This window comes from Gobio gobio, assembly GCF_949357685.1.
Source record: "Gobio gobio genome assembly, chromosome: 14".
Lineage (NCBI taxonomy): Eukaryota > Metazoa > Chordata > Actinopteri > Cypriniformes > Gobionidae > Gobio > Gobio gobio.
In genome coordinates, this window is record NC_137107.1 from 20,256,189 (window position 1) to 20,280,722 (window position 24,534).

Here is a 24,534-nt window from a genome sequence, read left to right on the forward strand (position 1 = left end):
AACAAAGATTTGTTATCAGATTTTGCAATTTATCGTCAGATCTAATAACCAAAGAAGAAAAGTGTTAATTATCTGTAAAAAAAAATATATATATATATCGGCCAAACCGATTATCAATTAAACAATAATGTACAAAGGCTGAATGTCCCAAGCAGTTGCACAAGTAACAAGACACACGAGTTAAGAATTAAATTTCATTGGGCAGAATGAAAATAAATTATGCTGCAAAGCACAATTAATAATTCACACAGCACAGGTGTCTGCCTTTGATAAGGTCATGGAGAGGGAATCACAGAAGACTGATATATGTTGCAAGCTGTGGCTATTTTTACAAGGCAAATTGGAGTAACTTTCACATAAGTGCTGCATAAAACAGCCTTTGGCTGGACTCTGGTGTCCACAGACGAGTCCATTAAAGCCGTACGGCGGCGATGTCCTCAGCATCTGCTCAACGCGCTCTAGTGATTGGCAGAATTACGTAACATTTTTCTCTAGACGCCGAGCACTTGTAACTTTCATTTCACGCCACCGCCCTAATTATTCTCTATAAAAACAATACGCGCGGATTGTTTATTTAATAAAACGTCCATGAACTCCGCATCCAACAATAATAATGATGTCAAATGCGAACGCCTTATAGAATTGCTGCAAAGTACAGGTAGCGGCTCGTGCTGCGTCCATGATGCTTCATCTGAATACAGCACTAATTACTAAACTTCCCCACATGCATCTAAATGTTTAAATACATGATCACAAGCTATATGGTCAACACTTCGGATGCATGCATAGTAAATAAATCCACACTGCTCACCCTCTTCTGATGCTTTTACACTGGAATACTGTTTAGCTCAGGCTTTTTTGAGCCGCTGTGTTCACGCTTGACTTCACTAACCACTATGTCAGTCGTAAGTAACTCTACCCATGCGGCTGTGCTCGTAACTCGCATCCAACTTCGCGTCACGAAACCCAAGGCGACCCGCCCACCGCACTGCACCGGCTCTCCGGTTGGCTCACGCGGAGCCTCTCCCCGCGTGTTACGAGCGTTTTCCACCAGCTTCTCACTGCCCGCATTTTATTTCATCCCACAATGCACCAGGGCCCGCCCGCCTGACTCTGGATTCAGAATCCCATCCCACAACATGCTCAGGGCAAAGGTATTGATTCCTGTGAGGTATTACTAGATTTACTTACCACACAATGGCCTGTTGGTTTCACAAACAGGGTTTAGATTAAGCCAGGATTAGGCCTTAGTTCAATTAGGACGTTTTAAGTAGCTTTTATAAACATGCACTGGGGGGAAAACATTACTGATGTGCATCTTGAGACAAAACAATGACATATTTTTAAGAAATGTTAGCTCGGGCTCCTTCCCCGCCAGTGAGGTGACATTCCACGTCCCTAAAGCCAGTTTCCGTGTCCAGAGATCGGGTTTGACTGGGGGCCTCGCCTTCGACTGTCGCCGATCCACTATGCACCGGCCCCTTACGATCCCTCCTGAAGGTGGTGAGCCCATGGGAAGATGGCCCCACGTCGCTCATTCGGGCTGAGCCATGCTGGGCGACGTCTCGGTCCTTGTTTTAATTTTAACCATAATTGGTTTGTGAACAGCTCTTAGTCTGGCCCGTCACCAAGGACCTGTTTGCCTTGGGAGACCCTACCAGGGGCAACATAGCTCCTAGGATCATTCGGGTACTCAAACCCCTCCACCACGATAAGGTGTCAGTTCAAGGAGGGGTAAAACAGCTCAAACGTACATAAACTGGGACTAGGTTTAAGCCTTGTCTGTGAAACCAGAGACCCATGAGGATAATTTTGTATGTAATTTAGTGGTTACTGAAGTGATGTTCCTTAAATGTGTAGACCGTTCACTTTTGGAATTAACAAAGCACTGAAATTTTTCATGCGGCACTACTTATATATACCGATATATCGACCATTGTATATTATCAGCTGTCCTACCATTGAAAAACCCTTATTGGTCCACTAACAATATGAATAGGCCTAGTTTATTGACAAAAGACGGATCTGTATATGACCTCAGTCTACTGTGTCAGGCATTTAGAAACTACATATGATGAGACGTTAAACCGAGGTCCTGACTCTCTGTGGTCATTAAAAATCCAAGGATGTCCTTCGATAAAGAGTAGGGGTGTAACCCCGGCATCCTGGCCAAAAGAAATGTGCCCATTGGCCCCTGTCCATCATGGCCTCCTAATCATCCCCATATATATATATATACGATTGGTATCATCCCTCAGTCTCCTCTCCACCAATCAGCTGGTGTGTGGTGGGCGTACTGGCGCAATATGGCTGCCGTCGCATCATCCAGGTGGATGCTGCACATTGGTGGTGTTTGAGGAGATTCCCCCCTTCTATGTAAAAGCGCTTTGAGTGAGTGCCTAGAAAAGCGCTATATAAATGTAATTAATTATTATTATTATATGGGTGATTCTATAATTGCAGGTACATTTAGTGTCCAAAGTCATTTTTCCCCGTCTTTTTCAAATGGTTATATATATTTTATTTTTATGGATCAGGCCATAACGATATAATTTTTTTCTGTAAAAAGTGACTTATTTAGCCGAAAATCACGATTTCTTTGTGTACAAATTAGTATATTTTTCCATCATATAATTGCAAAAAAACATAACATTTTTGATTTTCCTTTTGGTAATATTTCACTTATTTTATTTATAAAACCTAATTTTACAACATTCAATTATTTAAAAATTACTTTTATCATATACAAATGTGTCCATAAATCGTGCGTTGTCGTACTGCATTTTGTATTGGTGGAATTCTCCCACAGCCATGTAAGACACAGGAAATGATGTCACTACCCCTCACTAATAAGATCTGTAGCACTGAAATGTGCTTTCTGAGAAAATATTTTAATCTAAAGTTATTTTGTAAAACGTCAAAATTCTTATGATAATATCAAAAGGAAAACAGAATGTATCACTGATCATGATTTCTTTAGTGCCATTAGCCTCTTAGCATTTATGCTAGCAAGTGGAGTTTTTTTGGCTAAAAAGTTTGTCAATCCCATTACCGTCAAACTCTTGTTATCAATGTTATTTCTACACATTGCCTAATTTGTATGTAACAGAGTTGACAATACTATAAAAAAAACAATACTATGAGTAAAAAGACAAAAAGGAAGCAACTTTGGCAAGCACTGCATTAATAAAATGTAATGTTTTCAGAATTTCTGTTAGTGATCATTTTTCCTTAACTTTTTGAAATACAAAATCTATATCCAATTATAGAATCACTAATATATTTGTACACTTATCATAGAGTTACTGTTTTCTAATCTAGAAGAAGAAAAAAATGACGCAAGGAGAACAAAACACTTTAATTGAACATTCAATCTTTATTTAAAGAAGGGTGAGAGAGAATAAACAACATTACAATCTAGAAATATAAAGTAGCCAATTGTGGGGGGCAAATAAACACAACTGCCAACACAGCAAATGCCAACAAATATATTATTTGAAAAGTAATTTTTTTTGAAACCCTAAATAAACTACAGCATCCCCCTGAAAAAGTGCCAATTATCCCACCCTCCCACTAATTCCCCTCTATTTACCACGCTCCTCATGCGATTCCATCCAAAGCAACTGATCCAGCCTTCTGGTTCCTTGCTCTGCTCCTTTTTATACCGAAAAACTCATCTCACAAAAACAAAAGAGGCACCTGGATCCCTTCTGCGCGCATCATTTGGGCTCCACGGAAAAAGAAAAAAAAAATTAATTTGGTTCTAGAGAAGCCAATTACGACGTCAGGTATCCTTTAACTGTGGTTTTGGTGGGGGGGATGCGGGGCTGGGGTTGGGATCCTCTCCTACGGTTCCCGCTCCCGGTAAATTGATCCCGCTCCATGTATGTATCCATCCTTATCCTAAGCCTAATCCTGCTCCTGATCCTGAACTGATCCAATGATCCGGCTCCAAGGATCGGGACACAGTGAGCCCCTCCTCCAATCCAAACCTTTAAATACCAGCAAAATCAAAAAGAGGGAGGTAACAAGTTAGAATCACAGCTAAATAAAGAGCTATCATTTTAAAGCTAATATAAATTGATCATAAGAGCGGTACTTGTTTGTTTTTTTGTTTTTGTAAATTACAAAAAGGATACCAGACTATGATATGCTCCGGAAGAAATTTAAAGCACCTCCTAAACACATTAAATTGTGCTTATTTCATTGGAAAAACAACAAGGAAAGCTAACCTAGAGAAAAACAGACACTTTCTCTTGACAAATACACATTTTACATGAGAACTGAACATTGCAAGCCTTTGTCTCGTCTAGTGATAAGTCTACATGGGAGATCAATAGTGGCCCAATTCCAGCACTTTTTGGACAACAGGAAAAAAAAAATGTTTTTGGATTTAAAAACGAAACACCCAAAAAACAAAACAAGGCTGTCTTAATGTACGCACAAGCATTGCAACATCCAGACAGTACACATGCATGCTTAGCAGCAATGACCAGTGAGAAAAGGTAAATTAAACGGGGAAGGGGAGTGTTGTGAAGAGGAAGAATGGCAAAGCAAAACCAATGTGTTACTGAACCAAGACAATCCAGAGTACTGGAGGTCTATTGGAAAACAACAACTGCCTTTTTGAAGGTGACTAAAGCCGCTTGCCGTCATACCATTGCCTCCTTAAATGAAATGCCTGCTCCTCCTCCTCCAAATATCCTAATATGAATGAACTGTGCTTCAAAATCCTTTATTCCAAAGCTTTCTTTAATCCTGCTCTTCTGTTGTCTATAGAAAGACATGAAAAGGTAAAAGTAGAACAGTTTTCCAACAAAATAATCCCACCCCAGAAAAAGCCAACAATGAAGCATTGTTAACAAAATAAAACAGTAGCAATTAATCCATCCCACATACAACTATTTAAAGCATTGACATTTCCCTCGTGTCAAATATAGTATGAAGTATGAAGATCCAGTTAAAATGGGGATGCAAGACAAACACACAATGGGGTCATGGGATAGGGGACAACAACAAAAGAAAAGGATTGACAGGGGAGGAAAGGAAAGAAAGGGGAACATTCACTTAGCCACACGTAGCTGTCATTAGCAGAATGACAGTCAAGTCATAAAAAAATAAACAAACCAAAGATGAGAGATAGCAAACTGGGGGAAACGGAGAGACGAAACAAGTCGAGAGAGCAATGAGGTACAACGGTGGGTCCAATAGAGGGGCGACACAGGGTGTGTATGATTGTGGCCAGCCAACTAGCTGGAATGTGGATGTTTAGGTGCGGGAACGGGAGCGGCTGTGGCGGGGCGAGTATCGTGGCGATCCTCGGCTGCGGCGTGGAGAGTAGCTGCGACTACGGCTGTTGCTCCTGCTGCGACTCCTGCTCCGGCTGCGTGAGCGCGAGCGCCCATAACTGGGGCTGCGCGGGCCGTCCACCTTTACGCGAATGTAAGCCGTCTCCCCCTGAGAAACACATAACGGCACACTTTCCAACGAAGAACTACCAGATGTTAGGTTACTCCTAATTCATGGCTCACTTGGCGAATCTAAAATAGTTTGTTTTTTTGTTTTTTAGATTTAGCGCTACACCAAATTACAGTTCCCACTGACAAAATCACTTACATTCAAAAGATCCATTCCATGGATCCTCCTAGTCCATGTGGCTCCATCATGGGTCTCTGACATCAAGCTTACCTTGATGTTCCCAAATCCTTAAGCTATGCCCTGTCCTGTCCTGTCCTGTCCAATGGCGGTCTATGTTTACGAACTCACACCTACCTCATGTGACCGGAACTTAGTGTTATCCAGCTTTCGAACGGCGTAGGTCATGTCTTCTTTGCGCACAAACTCCACAACGCCGGTGCCATCCCGGAAAACGTCAGCATAACATACATCACCTGCTTCACGCATGTGATCCTTCAGGTCCTGCCAGCTGCCACTAGGAGGAAGTCCTGGAAAAAAAGACAATCATAACCATTAAATAAGGAGATCAATTGCTTTTCATGAACAGCACAAGAATCATAAAGCAAGTAACAGACTTCAATAATGAAAGTGAATCGTTCGAGGAAGGAGTAGGACAAGAAATTCTTGTTCCTGTGCACCCGGGTTTTGTTTGACTGCATAGTTCAGTTCATTTGTGAATGCTTTTTAGTGGTCGACCGAAATGGGTTTTTGGACTATTTCAATCTTAGAGAACTGATATAAAGCTGATATAAAACTATATGATGTTGCACGGATTAATTTAAAGATAGTAGCAGTTTCCTCAACTACAATTATATTTATTTTACATAATATTTAATAAAAATAATTACAAACAAATCATTTAAAAATGAGTCCAAAAAAAAAATGGACTTGATAAATCTGTAAAATAAAAAAACCTATATACTTTAGATTGCAACTTCTTGATTCTGTAATCCTATTATAGTATTTTTCACAAATAAAGAAGTGCTGGAAAAACAAATATATAATCGGGTATAAAAAGATTTCTTGTTTTTAATCGATTTTTATGAACTGATATCGATTCTTAAATCCCAAGAATCGAGGTGATGAATGAACAGAACATTGTAGCATAATAATAAATCGCAATGCGCTCTATGCTTTGTTACTTTTGATATGAAACAGTCTCAGATTTCACATTTGGTCCATATCATGAAATTCAAACAATAAATACCGTTTTGGCACTCTTTAATGTGGCGTCATAGATCGCTGTAGTGCCTCAGTTCAAGCGAAGCCACAGCGCACGTGAACTGATCATCTCTTCAGCTTTACTACTAGTTACAGCATGAAACAAACAGGAATGAACATCAGAATGTATGTTGAAAGATACAGTACAACTTACAGAAATCGGTATCATGTCTCAGTCACCATTTAAATGTTTTATATTTCAAAAGACGAATTGGAGTAGAAACATAATTATGTTATAACTTTATAATTATAAAAACTTCCTCAAGTGTTTGTATACAAAATGACCTTCAATATTATAGTAATGTATGTAGTATCAGCTGACTATAGTTTACAACATTAGAGATTTTTTTCATTTAGAACATTTACAATGTACTGTATCTGATGTATATGCAAATTAATTAATATGAAATCGCAAGCTTGCGAATCGAAATTGAATCATGAAATGTGTGTCAAATCCCAGCCCTGTAACCATATGTGCAGTACTCTGGTGTGCCTTGGGAATCATTTTCTCAAAGGTAATGCTAATTTTAAATACAGTACACAGTAAATATGACATAGCAGCAAACTAGATGGATTTATCAACAAAGTTGCTTGCTCTTGCATCTCTCCAGTGAGCGCGGGAACTCTCCTGTCTGCATCCAATTCACACGGCTCGACCTTCACGCACAGAGTACACACATTTTATACAGGCTATGCACACAAGATGATCCATCAGCGGGATTCCCTGAGGTTTGAGGTTCATGGCATTAAATGTTCCAACGATTTGTTTAAAGTGCGTATTTGCTGAATTCCCACAGTATATGAAAAAGCATTAGTCTTTCAATTATTCCACAGAACTTTTAAACTAAGAAAGTAAACTATTGAAGATCTGGGCTGTCAAAATAAATCCGGCACTTATTGGCCAAACAGAAAAAAAAATGATCCTGGCAATATTTCAATTGAACACTAGCTCTTTTAGTTTTTAGTCGTTTTCTGAAAACTGTACAGGAGTCTGCTTTTTCTAAAGGTGGTCTGGGACAGTTCATGTGAAGTCCGTAAACCTGTGTGTTCTCTCACTGACTTTCCTGACAAGCAGGACTGACTTTAACAAACAAAGAACGTATATCTAATTTCTGCTCGCGCTGAGCTTTCTTAATATTTGCAGTGCATGCATGGCAGATAGATGCAAGTGCCATTATGCGTAGTTAACGCTTTGGAAACAAAATGGTTTAAAAACTAATGTATAAAAGTGATGTGAGCATTTTACCACCTTCTCCAGGGGTAAACACCTGCCGCATCACAGTTTGGGATAAAAAAAATACAATGAGAAGTATAGAGGGTGTGAGCAATCGAACTCAAGTTCGGACCAAGCAATTGAACCAAGATGTCCTGCCCGTTCCCTCACCTGACACTATGACCCTGTACTCCGAACGCCTGGATGGAGGGCCATATCTGCCTCTGGGAGCTCCAACGCCACCACCACCACCACCCCCTCCACCTCTTCCACCTCCTCTGCCACTTCTTGGGAACTCAACTCGAAGTCGATAGCCGTCATAGTCATAGCCATCTCGTCCATAAACAGCATCCTCTGCATCTCTACAGACATAGTGGACAGAAAGGTAATGCACCATCAAATCTCACGCAAGAAGATCGTTTGCGCATGCGCAGAAATACTCACGGGGTCAAAACATGCAGGCACATTTGAAAATGGCAAAATTGAGAACATTTCAATAAAATACACCGAATACTTGAAAATGTTGCATACTTCTCAGAATTCTGGTTTAGCTGATATAGATGCATTACTTGACCTTCCCTACTTCAGTTCAAAGTTATGACCTGACTGACAAGTTCGCACTTTATACAAGTCCTTCATTTAGAAGCTTATGTGTTTGCGTACAAACACGTATATAAAGCATATAATGTGTTAAAGACAGCATCGTTTTGTATTGGTGTTGCCAAATTCAAAGACATGTAACGTTAGATTCAGGCCAAGCTGGGTTTGCATGTTTAACGTTACCTCGGGTCCTCGAACTCCACGAATGCAAATGGAGGACCTCCTCTTCTGTTTTTAAGGTCGATATCCCGAATGGCTCCGTATTTATAAAACACATCCTCTACATCCTTGGTGCGAATATCGGGGGGTAAATTACCCACGTAAATCCGACAGTCGTTGTTCCCTGCAGGCCCTCGGATTACACCGCCGGACATATTTAGGGAGAAATTACGCAAACGACGTTGATAATTTATCCGTCAGGTGATACAAAAGAAATCCGTTAGCGCTGCTGGCTCTATATGCGCTCGCCAACTGAAGCTACAAATTAGCTTCAAAATTATTATTTTTCACATAAAAAAAAAAAACAATAAGATCCCTCACAATATGGCGCCGTCCCTTCTCCCTCAGCACACGCTCGCGACTGCGCGGAGGCCGGCCCGGGCGACGCAACGCGGAAGGATACGCGCGTGGCAGTACGTCGGCATATTAAAACAAGTGCAGATTATTTTACACTGCATTATGAGCGAATTTGATCGACTTCACAATTGGTATATTAGCATCAATGTTATCCGAGTAAACCCGTCCTTACTAATCTAAGATTGGAACGAAACGAAAATCCTTTAATTGTTTATTCACCCTAATGTTCCGATATGACGCATTTGCTACAAATCTATACGGCGATTTTTTTTACATTTACATTAGTTTACATTTGGTTTACGCCTACTATATTATAGGCCATTATTTTTTTTTTTTTAAATATTCAGTTTATATTAATTTACTTTTTTTCTACCAACTATAGTAGCCTACTAAACAATGTATTTTTTATGAATTCTTTCAAAATCTAATTAGGCCATAGGCCTATGTATTTAATTTGAAGAGGGTGGATTATGACAAAATCATCAAACTTTAAGATTTTAAAACTTATTCAAGCTTTCTCAAGCCAACTTCAAAGTTTTGGCAAACTTTTTAAATCTAGTTTATTCTTTAATAATCGAATTATTCATTAAGTTTGAAGGGGTGGATTTATAACCCCTCTTATATTATATAATGAACTGGAAATCATAGTTTTCTTAAAACCAGTGTATCTATTCTGGTATTTCTGTTACATGCAATGTCTGTATTTGGAATCTGAGGTGACTGAGGGTCTGACCCAGGAATGCTGTAACAGTGTTTACTCATTTAGAGAATAAATATGTACGTGTCTTGTAATTAATTAATTTGCTCATTCAACCAAATTAATCAAGCTATTGAGAAATGACAGTTGGAACTTTATTCTGCTCTTCTCATGATAGCTGTAGGAGACATGCAGGTCATGAAGGTCAACAACGCATTACATGTATCCACTAACACATTTGCATACTTAGCATGTGCAATTCCTTTAAAGGGTTAGTTCACCCAAAAATGAAAATTGTGTCATTAATTACCCTCATGTCGTTCGACACCCGTAAGACCTCCGTTCATCTTTGGAAGACAAATGAAGATATTTTAGTTGAAATCCAATGGCTCAGAAAAGGCCTCTATTGGCACAATGCACTGTACACTCTCAAGACCCATAAAAGGTACTAAAGACGTTGTTACAAAGTCCATCTCACTACAGTGGTTCTACAATAACTTTATGAATCGACGAGAATAGTTTTTGTGCGCAAAAAAACCTAAATAATGACTTATATATTGATGACCGATTTCAAAACTTTGATGGCTCGAACCAATTTCAAAACACCACATCATGAAGCTTCGAAGCGTTATGAATCAGTGAGTCGATTCAGCGGTTTGACACACAATCCGAATCATGATTCGACTTGCTGATTCATAATGCTTCGAAGCTTCATGATGCAGTGTTTTGAAATCGGTTCGAGCCATCGGATTTCAACTAAAATATCTTCATTTGTGTTCCGAAGATGAACGGAGGTCTTACGGGTGTCGTACAACATGAGGGTAAGTAATTCATGTCAGAATTTTCATTTTTGGGTGAACTAACCCTTTAAGGATTTATAGCACAATTTGTCACCATGTTAAACTATGACAGTAAATTGTGTAGTTTGTATCAGTGCTTTGTGAAGTCAACAAAACTCATCCTTGAAGGGAAAAGATATCACCTGTTTTATCGAATTGAGCTTGCAGTGGTTGTTTATTATTATTTATAGAGGCATGTGACCACGACAAAAGGAACAGTCTCCAGGAGATTTTAAGGGCGTCCCAGATTAGAAGAGTCCTTCCAGAATCTATGACACACCTGTAAGTCTCACCGATCAACCCAATTGTTCTTACTCTGAGCACTTCTTCTAATATCATTAAATATAAGCAAATATAATTCATTTTTTACTATGACATCACCCCAGAGCATGTGTCACTCAAGATAAACCCGAACATGCCAAATAAACCCTCAAAAACTGAGATCTTGACTGAGTGTTGCAGTGTTAAAACAAGATATCACATAATGTGCACAGAAATAGAAACCAATAACAAATTCCTCTCAGACAGAATCAACCATGTCAACCATTCATTGTTCAGTGCAGCTGCCGTTGTAAATTTAAGCAGCATCATTTTTTTTCCAGTTGATGTCTGCTAGAGTATTGGTCTCATAAATAAGAATTAAATATACACCACACACATATAATCTTTGCCGTTAGTATGTGTATCTTTCGTGGTTTCTCAGTCACTTTTGGCTTGTTTATCTGCTCGCCTTTGCTTAATTTCACTCACAATTTTCAGTAGCGAGAGAACAATAGGTACACACATGGGTAGAAAAAGAGGAATGTAGATGGCGAATTTCTGATCGTCTGGAAAATAAAGAAGATGCAAAAGAGAAGGGTCGAAAAAGGCCCTCTCTGAAGCCAAAATGGCCTCCCTGCTGTACTGGAGCGCAAAAGCCAAGTTCCCAGCCTCTAGCTCGGCGACAGCAGACTGGAGCGATGACACTGCACTGGAAACCTGTGCAGAAATAAGAGCAAAATTGCATCATTTTACAATTCCTACCGTACAGAACAAAACGTTACAGCGGAATGATTTAATTACGTGAAGACATAAACATCTGGACCTCCCACCTGCTGTGCAATGTTGTCATTGATGACGATGTTTCCAATCTGGTCGAGGAGCTGAGCCAGCGAGGTGATGGTGTTGCTGGCGGTGGCGATGTTCTCCACACTGCGGCTCCAGAGGAGTCGGTCCAGCTCCCAATCAGCCAGTCCGGCGCTGCCTGGACTCTGAAGCACAAAGCCTGCTGGAGGACGAGTATGCTGCACTCCCAGCATGAGCCTGAGAACACGGCGAGGGACAGAGGGAAAAAAAAATGATAAAGAAAGTGAAACGAAACTCACCTGGCAAACCAGGCATTTTAACTTCAATTTGTCAAAGTCAAATTGTCAAGTACTAACCGTAACTGTGCCAAGAACACACCCATCACTTTAGCCATATTGATGGTAATGTCGACAGGACGTTCAGATTCAGGTCCGTACATTTCATTTACATTGTACACCTGGGGACGTAGATGACAGATAGACGATCAACTCTGAAATATAGGCCTGTTTGCAACATCCAGCACATTTACACAGAAAAGAACACAATGTTTAAAAGTCACCATGAAATCAAAATGGACAATTTGTATTTTTTATGGCATATCGCAGTGTTTATTATAAATGATTTATCGGTGCACATCATCTCATCGGCGCGAGGGCAGGACAACCTAGACTGGGTAAACCCAGCCTGATCTGCCAGCAATTCGATTTCGCCCTGCAGCTCAGGCTGGAAACCTGTACATATTTCTATCCTGCTTCTGTTGTGAATTTGCTGGGACCAATCACAAACCGGCTTATCCACCTGGCGCACTATTGGCAGGTTTAACACAATGACAGATAGAGAAGCTATGGATCGTTGGTCTGATTGTTTGAAGGACTATCCAATTGCGTACAGAGTCATTTGAACTATGCCCGTTGATCACGCCTCTTGTGCAGTAGAAAATACAGAGCAGACTCCCCAGACCAATGTTCAATCTTAAAAGATTGAGCTTGGTCTGGTGATAGCCACAAAGGACAACCTGTCACTCACATGAGCTCCACCAATAGCAAACCACAACCATCTATTTTGTCCCAATGGACATAATCAAGTCCCGCCCTACATTTCTTGTTTGAGAAGCCATTTCACACGTATATTCACTTGTCACAATAGTGAAGAAAGCACTATTGTAACTTCCGTTGCATGCCAACTTTAAATGGTTCATGAAATGGAGAATTAAAGAGGTAACTCTACAGTAAAACTCTATAGTAATGACCCGATACGGCTCTATTAGAGCGCTGGCTATCACAAGCATCAAAACACATATCTCACATGCACCCTTGAAATAAAGTGTTTGTGATGGAGAGTGGAAATGAGAGGGATGGAAAATTATTTACAAATATGTTAAATGCCTAGTTCTGTCATGAAACACTAGATGGCGCAGGCTGATGGGTCCTTAATGCAAGCTGATGATAATTACAACGTTAACTACTAGCTGATTGGTCCATGTTGCATCTGCAGCCAATGAGCTTGCTGCTCAACATTTAAATGTTAGGTTACCTTTCTCTATTGCGGTTTGCAGCACCCTTTCAGAGTTCGTCTAAAACCCTTCACCTTCCCCAGCTCCACCTGTATAGATATGCTATGGGATAATTTATATATGCTATTTGTGCAGTAAGGCTGAGCAATTTTATCGATTCTGCGCTATAAATAGATATTTTTTTTCCCAAGAAAGTATTTATTTGTAAGCCGCGAGTATCGATACATAAGTCCCATTCAAATCCCCCGTGTTTACCCCCATTCGCGTTGCAGGAAGAGCGTTTTGGTCAGCCAGTCGCTAGTTTCGCTGTAGAGCAAGTTACCCGTACTACTAAATTTACACAGACGCCGACGTCTACCTCTTCCTGTTTATGGAGTCAGAGCGAGGAGATTCAAGAAAATGGCGGTGAATATAAATCCAGCACCTTCATGCTTAAAAGCAGATGTGTAGGAGCACTTTGGGTTTAAAAAGAAGAAGGAAAGCGACGACTTAGACAAAAGCATCGCGGTTTGCAAGCTGTGTGACACAAACGTGAAATACTCTGGAAATACCACCAAGTGTCAGTGTCAAGCTAAAAAAGCAGTCAAAGAACCCAATACTGCACTTTGTTTACTTTTCACAGGCTTATAAGCTACAGTTTGCACTGTTTCAATAAATGGAACTAATTTTCTCAACACATCTTTGATTCATTTTGTCCAGCATTTGCAAGCTGTAGACTCTCTGTCCAGTCAGAGACATATATTGTGTGATTGATGTTTTTAGTTTTCAGTTCAATAAATTCAATCCAAGTAAATTAAACACTCACAAGATGTCACCAAAATCACTCTGTCCCCTTTAAATCTTTCAGAAAATGATGTAAGTATTGAATTAAATTGAATCGTATCGAAACGTATTGTTGGCTGAATATCGTGATATATATCGTATCGTGAGCTGAATATCGTGTATCGTATCATATCGTATCGAGAGATTAGTGTATTGCTACAGCCCTATTGTGCAGCAACATGTCTTACATGCCCACAGCAGCGTGTCGTGTATGTATTGGCAGAAGCAAGTTACTGTACTTGTTTGGCAGCAGCAATAATAATCAGCAGCAACAATGTACAACAGAAATAATCAACAGCAGCAGCATAGCAGATCTATTCCGCCAAGACCAAATACATTAACATTTTCATCTCATTACCATGCTAAAAATCTTCCCGAGAGTTGTCATGATAGAACTATTTTGATTTAAAAAAAATTAAAGGCCCCCTGGAGTGCCTTGAAATGCGCAGCATTATTCAGTGTGCTGACGTAATTTCCACTGAAAGAGGAAGACAGTGTGGGACTTATCAAGCAGCTCCTTCCATTTTTTAAAATAGCCAATAGCATTTTGTTTATATCACAGCTCGACCAGAGCCACAGAGCTCAGTAAAGCGGCATTTGACAGCCACAGTCTAATAGATTCCCCTTTTCGATTTAATATGAAACTGTTAATAAAGCAAAACAGTGAATATAATCGTGCTACGGATGTGTAGTTTGAAAAGTGTGTAATTTATGTTGGTGCATGCGTTCTCTCCTACTCGTCAGTGCCGTTTCTAATGGCGAGTCTGTCTAACCCCTTCTCCTCGTTTTGTGGTCTGCGCCGACTCACGCATGTGATCCACTCTGTGCTCTCGTGTCTCTGGACCGGGGCAGACTGTGTGGAGTGGAGACCCGCAGTGGAGGTTCACGTGATACTAACGTGAAACCAGACTTCATTCGCTCCAATGTAAAGCATATTTACACTGTCTAAATCGTTCCCTATCCCCATTCACCATGTAGAAAATAGTAATTGTGTGAAGTGACCGATTTCAGCCGCAGCTTCAGCGTTTATTTATAGAGTACGGGACGGGACGGGACGGGACGCTTAGGGGCAGTCGTGGCCTAATGGTTAGAGAGTCGGACTTCTAACCCAAAGGTTGCGGGTTTGAATCTCAGGTCCGGCAGGAATTGTCGGTGTGGGGAGTGAATAACCAGCGCTCTCCTCCACCCTCAATACCATGTCTGAGGTGAGACCCTTGAGCAAGGCACCAAACCCCCAACTGCTCTCCGGGCGCTCTACAGCAAAATGGCTGCCCACTGCTCTGGGTGTGTTCACACGGTGTGTGTTCACTACTGTGTGTGTGCACTTGGATGGGTTAAATGCAGAGCACAAATTCCAAGTATGGGTCACCATTCTTGGCCACACTTCCCTTCACTTCAGATTCGAGAGAAAGTTTGATTGGACAGAAAATCTGATGAGAAGCTGAAGTGCAGAGTGATCGAAATCAGTGGTCCATACTGGCAGAAGTGAGAGACTTTAAGTTTTGAACACTTATAGCTTCTAAATGTGAATTTTGTCATTGTTTTAGAAGCACACTAGCTTATAGATAACAGCAAGGATTACATATTCATAAAAAAGAAAAAAAAAACGTTTTGATTTCATGGGGACTTTAACCTCCAGAAGCCTCATTTATCAACAGTGCGTGTGCACGGATGTGTGCCTGATGAGTGCGTAAGAACGGTTTCATGCAAAGTGTAGGATCTACCAACTTGTACTTATACATAGAAATGTGTGTAAAGAACAACTCTGAGCATGCTTACGCAGAGAATCTAGAGGCAGAATGGTGATACAACAAAAATTGCCGCCACATGTTTCCGGTGTCCTTTCATTGCAAGTTTATTAGATTAATTAATTTTATTAAATTAATAAATTCATAGTTCAAGCTAGACATTTGCATAATTGGTGTGAAAAGCTATAAAAGATAGCTGGGAAGTAATTTGAAATGTAGCTATAGTGTCATGGCTGATCTTGCTTTACTGGTAGATTTGGCAAACCATGCGCTGAGCAAAGAACGCGTTTTCAAAGACATTCACGTGATTTAAAAAAGGGAGGTGTTGTCACCAAATATGGTTCATTGAAGGCGTTTCTGAATGCAAATGACCATGAACGTGAACGAGCATGGTGATTAAGAACATGAGGGATTTATCAACGATTACTTACCGGTGTGTGTAAGAACCACGTGAGCACGTTTGATAAATATGGATTTTTTTTGTACTTCTTGTTCATTTGTAGGACTAAATATAAAACCTTTTCTACGCACGGTTTATAAATGAGCCCCCAGAAGCATACATATATGAAAATGCATTTCATGACCCCTTGAATACATCTGCACAGTACCATGATGCCACCCCAACGAGGGCTGTGAAAGGCGTTAGAGGGCACCTCCCTTTTGCCATGGTCTCTGATGAAGAGAGGAGAGTGGTGGGCATCTGGCACATACAGCAGGAAGTTCAAGACAGGGTTTGAGGAAGCAGCATTGGAACCTGCGTAAAATACAAATAACAATTTGTGTAAATGTAAATAAGCATAAAAACTGTTCATGAAGATAATTTCTCATGAGTAAAAAGGTCAAATCTCACCTAGTCTGGCCTCAACGGGGTTGATAACATGTGACAGGCTGTCTGCACTGAGTGTATAGGCGGACACACTGTTGTCAAAACGAGGGTTCACACCCAGAACGGCATAATACAGAATCTGAAAAGAACAAACACACAAATAGAAGCTGAGAGTTTGTGGTAGGCGGAAGGTCCAAAATATTATATCACGAATTACAATAAATGATTGTGATAATAAATAAGGTATATATCATGACAATCATTTTTGCTGGAAACTCAATGGAAAAATAATGTTTATCCACTATATAACCATGGGTAACCTTTTATTTTAAACCCTCTGGTGGTGTTCGGTAATTTTTAGAATTTCTTACTTCATCGGAATGGTACAAAACTTGGTAAAGGTTTTGGCAGGTGCTGTGTGAACACACACACACACACACACACAAAAAATCATGGACATGATTCAAAAAGGTTAAATGGCCCTGAAACAAATAGTCACACTGCGCACAAACATATTACTGAAAGCTCATTTTTTTTAGATATCAACCTCAAATTTAAAACACAACTTGTTTAGATTTATTGCATATAAAATGTGTATTTTGGGTTTTTTTCCCATATAAAATTGGTATAAACATTTTTTTGTATTTTTGTGGATTTTTCAAAACGTTTTTATTTTCTGTCAATGCACACATGTAGCCCGATGTTGTCATACTCAGATTCTAGTCAGAATATGAGTCTGATACTGCTCCATTGGTCTGTGACTATGGGTCGTGTTTCAACCAAACCAGGAAAGACCTCATTTGGATAGACTTACAACCAATCAGAGCAACCGAGTAAGTGACGCATGTTGAGAAACGCATAGTTGTCAACAGAACTCAACTGCACACACGCTGGAAGAAGTCAAAGAGGAAGATGTGTAAACGATCTTTGCCGGTGTTGTAAAAAGAATTTAAGGATACACAGAGTACTAACCAACACAATCATCATTTTTGAGAGGTGAATGCATACATGAACAAGTTCTCCGTTAAAGGGATAGTTCACCCAAAAATGAAAATTCTGTCATAATTTACTCATCTTCAAGTTGTTCCAAAGCTGTATGAGTTTCTTTGTTCTGCTGAACACAAAAGAAGATATTTTGAAGAATGTTTGTAACCAAGCAGATCGAGCAACCATTGACTACCATAGTAGGCAAAAAAATACTATGGTAGTCAATGGTTGCTCGATCTGCTTTGTTACAAACATTCTTCAAAATATCTTCTTTTGAAACTCATACAGGGTTGGAACAACTTGAGGGTGAGTAAATGATGACAGAATTTTCTTTTTTGGGTGAACTATCCCTCTAAGTAAACAAATTCAACCCAAGCGTGCATGTTGACGTGGATTGCGTTACTGTTGATCATCTGTCCATCATCGTATAAAGCCCGCCCTGACAATTTGATTGGTCAAATGTTGTGGGCGGGGCTAAGTTCGGCTGGCATCCAGGCTAGCACACATGTATTTCTACTTTGTTTTTAAAAGGTGCCATATAAATAAAGCTTTACTTTTATTTGAAGAATCTGGTCAAATAATTAAGATTATTTAATATTGTTAGGCTGCATTTATTTGATCAAAAATACAGTAAAACAAACATTCTGAAATATTACAATTTCAAATATCAGTAACTGTTTTCCATTTCGATATATTTTAAAATGTAATTTATTCCTGTAATGGCAAAGCTGAATTTTCAGCATGATTATCCCAGTCTTCAGTGTCACAGGACCCTTCAGAAATCATTCTAATATGCTGATTTCTGACTCTAAATGATGACTGGATGAATCTCAAAGCTGTTGTAAATATCCTCTGCTCTATATATTTTGCATTACTCCATGTTTACTCATTATTAAAAAACACAATGCAGCTCTAATAGTTGCAAAAATAAATCCTTTGTGATATAAACAGTACAGCAAATTCCCTATGGTTTAGAGGTTATACCGTCCCTAACCATCTCACCCAGCTCTCCAACCAAACTACAGTCTACTTGCTCTTAGTTACCTGAGAGTCCACTGAAAAGTTGGCTATAGGGGCAAGTTTGTCCAATAAAGGCTGAATGTAGCTATGAAGGGCGCCCTCGATATCCCAGTGAAGACTGTGCGACTTTGGGTCTGGGTTGAGCAGACTGAATGTGATCTCGTAGCCTAAGAGAAGGCGAAATCAGATTATTAAGCATTAAATGAGTATATACTATTGAGAAAACAAGCTAAAATGAGAGCGAATACTCACCTGGACTGGATTTGATGGCCCTCATGCTGTCTGCCATACCCTCCTTAGTCACTTTAGTCATGCGGACGCGGTTGCTCAGAGCAGCTACAATATCCTGGTGACTGAAGGACATGGTGTTCACTACCTGCTCCACTTGCAGGTCAAGATTCGATAGGACTTCCTTCAGACTCCACGAACTCCACGACGGAGCAGAACGCAGCAATGCAGTGCGCCGTTGTCCCACGTACACTTTCACATCCTGAAAATAAAAGGCCAGAAGGAACTTCAAAGGTGATTCAGTTTAGGTATTCTGTGCAAATGCTCTGAATCTTACCGCTGGTAACAGGGTGGAGGACTCAGGGATCACATACACAACCACAGACCCACAAGGACTCTCAGTGAGCATGTGTAGGGATAGATCGGCCTCTATTAAAGGGAGAAGTAAACGGGATAGAAATTTCAGTGATCCAACCAATAGACAAACAAATCTATATTTAAAAATTAAGGATGCAACTAAAAGAAAACCCAAACTGATCATTTTAAATTAGCTTTTGTTTAGAATAATTCAACAAATACTATTATTGTTATTAATAATATATATTACAAGTGTTCTTCCTTCAGTTGGCATTGCTGAAACAAAATAAAGGCTCCAACAATTATTTTAAATATGCCATAATCTATAAATACACCCTCATTAACATAATTAAATTTTATTAATAATTAAGTGATTAAATGTCAATTAAGGCAAAAATAGATATTTTTTAAAAAAACTTTTAAATAAAATATGATGCTGTTTTTACCTATATAAAATGTTAAAGTAACACTGCAAAAGAAATCTGTCCAAAATGTTGATGAACTATGGAAGCTTGTTTCCACCATGGAACATTTTTTTTTTTAAAAAGACCATTTTCTCTGACTTTTTTTTACTCACAACTGAGAGTTTTACATCTCGCAATTCTCATTTTTTTCCTCAGAAATGCGAGACAAACTCACAATTGCGAGATATAAAAGTCAAAATTGCGTGATATAAAGTCACAGTTCTGACTATTTTTTCAGAATTGTTTATATCATGCAATTCCGACTTTATATCTCGCAATTCTGACTTCTTATAAGTTATAGTCTAATTCTGAGAAGGGGGGGGGGGCATATTCAATTGCGAGATATAAAGTCAGAATGAGGTTCTCTCTCACAGTTCTGACTATATAGCTCGCAATTGCAAGTTTATATCACGCAATTTTGAGAAAAAAAAAAAGAGTCAGAATTGTAAGTAGCAATTACCTTTATATTTTTTTATCCTGTGATGGAAACAAGCTTCCATAATGAACCCCCACAACAAACGTGTTTATTTGTATACCCCAGAGAAAATACTAGCAACAATAAAACACTCAACCTGCAGCAGTGGGCTGATTCAAGGCGTCTTCCTCCATTATAGTGGCAGTGCGATATCTGGTTTCATATTTGTACTGCAAACCTGTTTTAGCTGGAGATGAGAAGGGAAAAATGTGTTTTGGATATCAGAATCTCAGTTCTTTGTTTATTGTTTGTTTTATGATGAAAGTGTTAGTTCACACAAAAATGAAAATTCCGTCTGAAAACTCCCCCCAATGTCGTTCCAAACCCGTAAAATGAACGATGGTCTTCAGAACACAAATAAAAATATTTTTGATGAAATCCAAGAGCTTTCTGAACCATCCATAGCCATCCAATTGCAACTTTCAAGGCCCAGGAAGGTCATGGGCGTTGGAAACATTGTATGTGGGACAAGACCCACTCACTTTTTACGACCAATGATATTGGACCCACTCACTTGTATTGTCTCGGTTAGGGATGCTCAAAATGGTTAATTTTCCCAACCGACAACCGCCGCTCATTATCCGATTATTAACCGTTAACTAATAAGATTATAATATTGAATTGGCATTAAATGAATATACAATTGAAGAGTGTCTGTGACCCGTTAAATAGACACTTTTTTCCACGGGTTTATTTTACTGTGCAAACCGCAGCATACAGAACAGATCAACAACAACATCAGAACCTGGATTCACATTATCAAATGTTCTAGCACCTGCAGCAGAAAAAAACTGAATAAAATATTTTTTAAAAAGCATAAAATAAATAGGCCTACACTAAATATTTTTCACTTAAATAATTAACAAATTAAGATGACAAAACGAAAACACTGAATCCGTTTGAAGCTTTGAAGAACCGGAATAGTTTTTTCCCCGTCAAACTACGTTTTTTTCATCATATAAAAATAGCATTTAAAAAAAATGTTTTTTTTAAAGTAGCATGTCTAAGTGGTGCAGGGGCGCGGTAAGTGGGGGTGCTGCAAAGGATTTCAAAGGATTGCAAATGCAATGCAAATTTTTGTTCATTTTAAAAATTTTATAATTTATTTGTAATAAATATTTTAAGTGGGCCATTAAAAAGTATTATTTATTTGTTGAATTATGTTTTTAAAACGATTCCGTTCATTTCTGAAGCTCATTCCGCTCAGCACCGCACGCTCAACCCAGAACTCAATTTGTGACATGCTGGATAAAATATAGGTCTATCTGAAATAAACAGTTAGGGCTGCCCCTGACTAAAGTTTTTTTCTTTTCTAGTTGTACATAAAAGCATTTGTTCACGCTGCGCCACCTCCTCCATGTCATTGTCTGTTATAGGCTATACTATTTGCTTATTATTTATTAAATCCGGGCAATTTGGTTGATTAAACATAGATTAAAATTAAGATACACTTTATACAAAACGAAATTCACTTTAAAGAAAGGCTTTCAACAAAACAAAACCTATTGAAGTGTTATTGAACTTATTGAAGACCCCCGTCTTCTGACATTATGCATCTTATGTGTCCTGTTCACTTTTCAACGTAAATTAAATAAAATAAAAAAACATTATAAAGTTTAAACTGAAACTAATTATGTGTTTTAATGGCTACAAGCATAGTAAGCTACAGTACTGAGAAATGTCATGTTGGAGAGGGATTTGAGCGCACGTCATTTTACCGGTGAGCAGTTCATGAGTGAAGCTCCACTTTGCTTTGCTGACATGCTCTGGTAAGGTAGGCAGGTTTTTTGCCTTAATTTTTATTTCCTGTTGCTGTGCAAGCTCGTTTATTGTATATGACTGTGTAAACCTTTTATTTAAAGGTTTAATGTAGGCCACAGTCCATTGCATTACGATTGCAAGAAGAATCAATATTGGGAAAATTGTGATATGCAGTCAAATGCAGTCCCGGTGTATGTAGGCTGTTAAAACGAGTGTTCTCACTGATATATTTGTTGTTCTTTCGTGTTTAATAGACTCGATATTGTTTCTTATAAAAATGTGGTGACCATGCAGAGAAAAAAAAAAAAAATAGGGACCCACTTTATATTAGGTGGCCTTAACTACTATGTACTAACATTTTATTTAATAATTTGATACAATGCACTTATGGTGTATGGTGCAAATACATGTTTTTACATTGTACTTACATTTTTAAAAATAACTGCATGTAATTACATCTGTAATTAATTTATGTAGTTACATTTGTAATTACACTGTTGACACTTCCCTTACACCTAACCCTACCCTTAAACTTACCCATATCACCACACCTGTCCCTAACCCTACCCGTATCCCACCTCAATATCAGCAAAAGTGTTTTTCAATACAATTTGAACACAGTAAGTACATTGTACTTTTTGATGTAAGTACATAGTAGTTAAGGCCACCTAATATAAAGGGGGCCCAAACTATTTTTAAACCATTTAACTGATAGTATTAATCGGTCAAAATTCATACTATCGGTTAACGGTTTAACAGTCAATATGAGCATCCCTAGTCTCGGTTCTAAACATGGTCTGCCTTGCCCACCTAATCAGAATTTAGGAACAGCTACTGTTTATCTGTTTTTACGATTTACACCAAAAATGTGCAGTATTTTTTCCTTTATTAAAGGGTTAGTTCACCCAAAAATGAAAATTCTGTCATCATTTACTCACCCTCATGATGTTCCAAACCTGTATGAGTTTCTTTCTAGAGCAAGCAGAGCAACCATTGACTCCCATAGTATTTTTTTCCCTAGCCGGCGTTCTGGCGTAGAACCTGGAAGCACTGCGCTGTGTTACTACGTCAACAGCGTAGGAGTCTGACACAGACGAGATGAAATTGTTGAATAAAGTTATTTTTGTTTGGGTTTTTTTGCACACAAACAGTATTCTCGTCACTTCATAACACTAAGGTTGAACCACTGGAGTCACGTGGACTATTTTAAGTCTTTACTACCTTTCTGGACCTTGAAAGTTGCAATTACGTTGCTGCATATGGATGGTTCAGAAACCTGTCGGATTTCATCAAAAAGATCTTAATTTGTGTTCTGAAGACCTTCGTTCATTTTACGGGTTTGGAACGACGTGGGGGTGAGTAATTAATTATAGAATTTTCATTTTTGGGTGAACTGAAGCTTCCAAACAGAAATGGGTCACTTACCATCAACTTGGTGCTCCTTTTCATTGACATGACTGAGTGGAACCTTTTTCTGCTGTTCTGGGGTCAGTGTTCCCCGAGAGAAGACCACCTCGATATCAACACTTAGCTGGAGCTGTCAAACACACGAAAATGTATCATTTCTGGGCTTACATTTACTTACAGACTTACATGAGTCTGACTTGAGGAAGGATGCAGTGCCGGTTACCTGGAGGCTGTCGAGTTCGCTGATCTCAGAGAAAGGCAGCCAGGCGCGGTAGGTCTCTGTGGTCTTCCACCATAGCGGGATGCCCACAACAATGACCACTGCAGCGATGGCCAGAGCAGCATATCGCCCTCGCTGCTTTTCTTGTATAACCAAAGGGGAAATATTAGGGAATTATTTAAAATAGGAACTATACATTCAAACTGTGGTAAACACAGGCATTTCATATACATTCACAAAAACATAGTGAGTGAGGCAATACTGCCATTTCAACATGAACCAGAGCTTAACATGCCTAAGCTAGCGAGACGCTGACATGGCTTCAGTGTCCTGCACTCATAAATGGACGTTCATAAGAAAAAATACGTGAACATAAAAAAAAAATTCGAAAATAGAATAAGGAAATGGTTTTGAATTAATGCACAAGACTCACCAAGCTGCAGGGCTGCCATTGCTGTGTGAAATGACTACCGCAAGACCCGCGATTGGTCGATTCTATCCAATCAGACGCTAGAAGGCAGAGAGGCTTCCAATCAGATTTAAAGGGTTAAAGTGTCAGTCGCTCTCCCTTAAAAAACATTTTTCTTCCGGTATCAGTTATAAATTATGCCCCTTTTAAAGGGTCAGTTCACTCTCAGAATTAACATTCTGTCATCATTTAACTTACTCACCCTCATGTCGTTTTAAACCTGTATACATTTCTTTCTTTCTTCAGACCACAAAAGAAGATAGTTTGAAGAATGTTGGTAACCAATCAGTTTTGGTTACCATCGACTTCCATGGTATGGACAAAAACACTGGGGCATTTCTTAAAATATATTTTATGTTGTAACGCCGATTTCATATATCATTTTATTCTATAAAACCTATTTAGTTTGAGCTCATTTTTAGTACATTTAAATAATACATATAATTTTATGTTTTGTTATCTTAAACCCCCCAAATGTCAGGTGGTGCAGCTGTCTGAACAAATAAACAGACTTAGAAAACTATTTAAAATAGTGTCTTAATAATAAAAAAATAAATACTATGGCATCA

The 24,534-nt window shown here is 39.0% G+C and overlaps 3 protein-coding genes across 6 annotated transcripts in view; all 3 read right to left on the bottom strand.

Annotated features, from left to right (window-relative positions):
* heatr6 (HEAT repeat containing 6) overlaps window positions 1-3,896 on the bottom strand; it is a gene marked incomplete at its 5' end in the record, with an annotated part of 19,302 nt that extends 15,406 nt beyond the window's left edge. Inside the window, one exon of the mRNA XM_079834535.1 lies at window positions 3,781-3,896. Within this exon, the coding sequence (XP_079690661.1) occupies window positions 3,781-3,896 (116 nt within the window). The remainder of the gene's footprint in view (window positions 1-3,780) is intronic.
* srsf1b (serine and arginine rich splicing factor 1b) lies at window positions 3,354-9,326 on the bottom strand. 3 transcript variants are annotated; one of them, XR_013817925.1, is made up of 6 exons: window positions 8,675-9,075; window positions 8,063-8,253; window positions 5,773-5,945; window positions 5,128-5,457; window positions 4,659-4,773; window positions 3,360-3,992 (listed from the first exon to the last, which is right to left on the bottom strand). XR_013817925.1 is itself a non-coding variant. In XM_079835216.1 (4 exons), exons 1-4 carry the CDS (start codon window positions 8,863-8,865, stop codon window positions 5,269-5,271), a joined length of 744 nt encoding a protein of 247 aa, XP_079691342.1. In that variant the 5' UTR covers window positions 8,866-9,326; the 3' UTR covers window positions 3,354-5,268. The 3 variants fall into 3 exon arrangements, 1 of the variants encoding a protein (XP_079691342.1); XR_013817924.1 differs by having other exon boundaries at window positions 3,354-3,992; window positions 4,659-5,457; XM_079835216.1 differs by having other exon boundaries at window positions 3,354-5,457; window positions 8,675-9,326.
* A 573-nt stretch (window positions 9,327-9,899) lies between these two features.
* Window positions 9,900-24,023, bottom strand: pigs (phosphatidylinositol glycan anchor biosynthesis, class S). Of its 2 annotated transcripts, XR_013817958.1 has the most exons (13): window positions 23,930-24,023; window positions 23,500-23,639; window positions 23,295-23,406; window positions 20,206-20,295; window positions 19,150-19,241; window positions 18,837-19,074; window positions 18,609-18,751; window positions 16,602-16,716; window positions 16,360-16,505; window positions 12,025-12,125; window positions 11,695-11,905; window positions 10,629-11,581; window positions 9,900-10,026 (listed from the first exon to the last, which is right to left on the bottom strand). XR_013817958.1 is itself a non-coding variant. In XM_079835808.1 (12 exons), the coding sequence occupies exons 1-12, from the start codon at window positions 23,946-23,948 to the stop codon at window positions 11,303-11,305; spliced, it is 1,686 nt and encodes a 561-aa protein (XP_079691934.1). In that variant the 5' UTR covers window positions 23,949-24,023; the 3' UTR covers window positions 9,900-11,302. The 2 variants fall into 2 exon arrangements, 1 of the variants encoding a protein (XP_079691934.1); XM_079835808.1 differs by having other exon boundaries at window positions 9,900-11,581.
* Window positions 24,024-24,534: the final 511 nt, after the last annotated feature.

Coding starts and splice junctions, on each gene's coding strand:
- srsf1b (XM_079835216.1), bottom strand. CDS start 8,865: ATGTCCGGCGGTGTAATCCGAGGGCCTGCAGGGAACAACGACTGTCGG. Junction 8,254..8,674: donor GTGGAGTTCGAGGACCCGAG/GTAACGTTAAAC, acceptor CTATGTCTGTAG/AGATGCAGAGGATGCTGTTT. Junction 5,946..8,062: donor GTACAGGGTCATAGTGTCAG/GTGAGGGAACGG, acceptor CTTTTTTTCCAG/GACTTCCTCCTAGTGGCAGC.
- pigs (XM_079835808.1), bottom strand. Junction 19,242..20,205: donor GAATCAGCCCACTGCTGCAG/GTTGAGTGTTTT, acceptor TCCCTTTAATAG/AGGCCGATCTATCCCTACAC. Junction 11,906..12,024: donor GTGTTCTTGGCACAGTTACG/GTTAGTACTTGA, acceptor CCGTGTTCTCAG/GCTCATGCTGGGAGTGCAGC.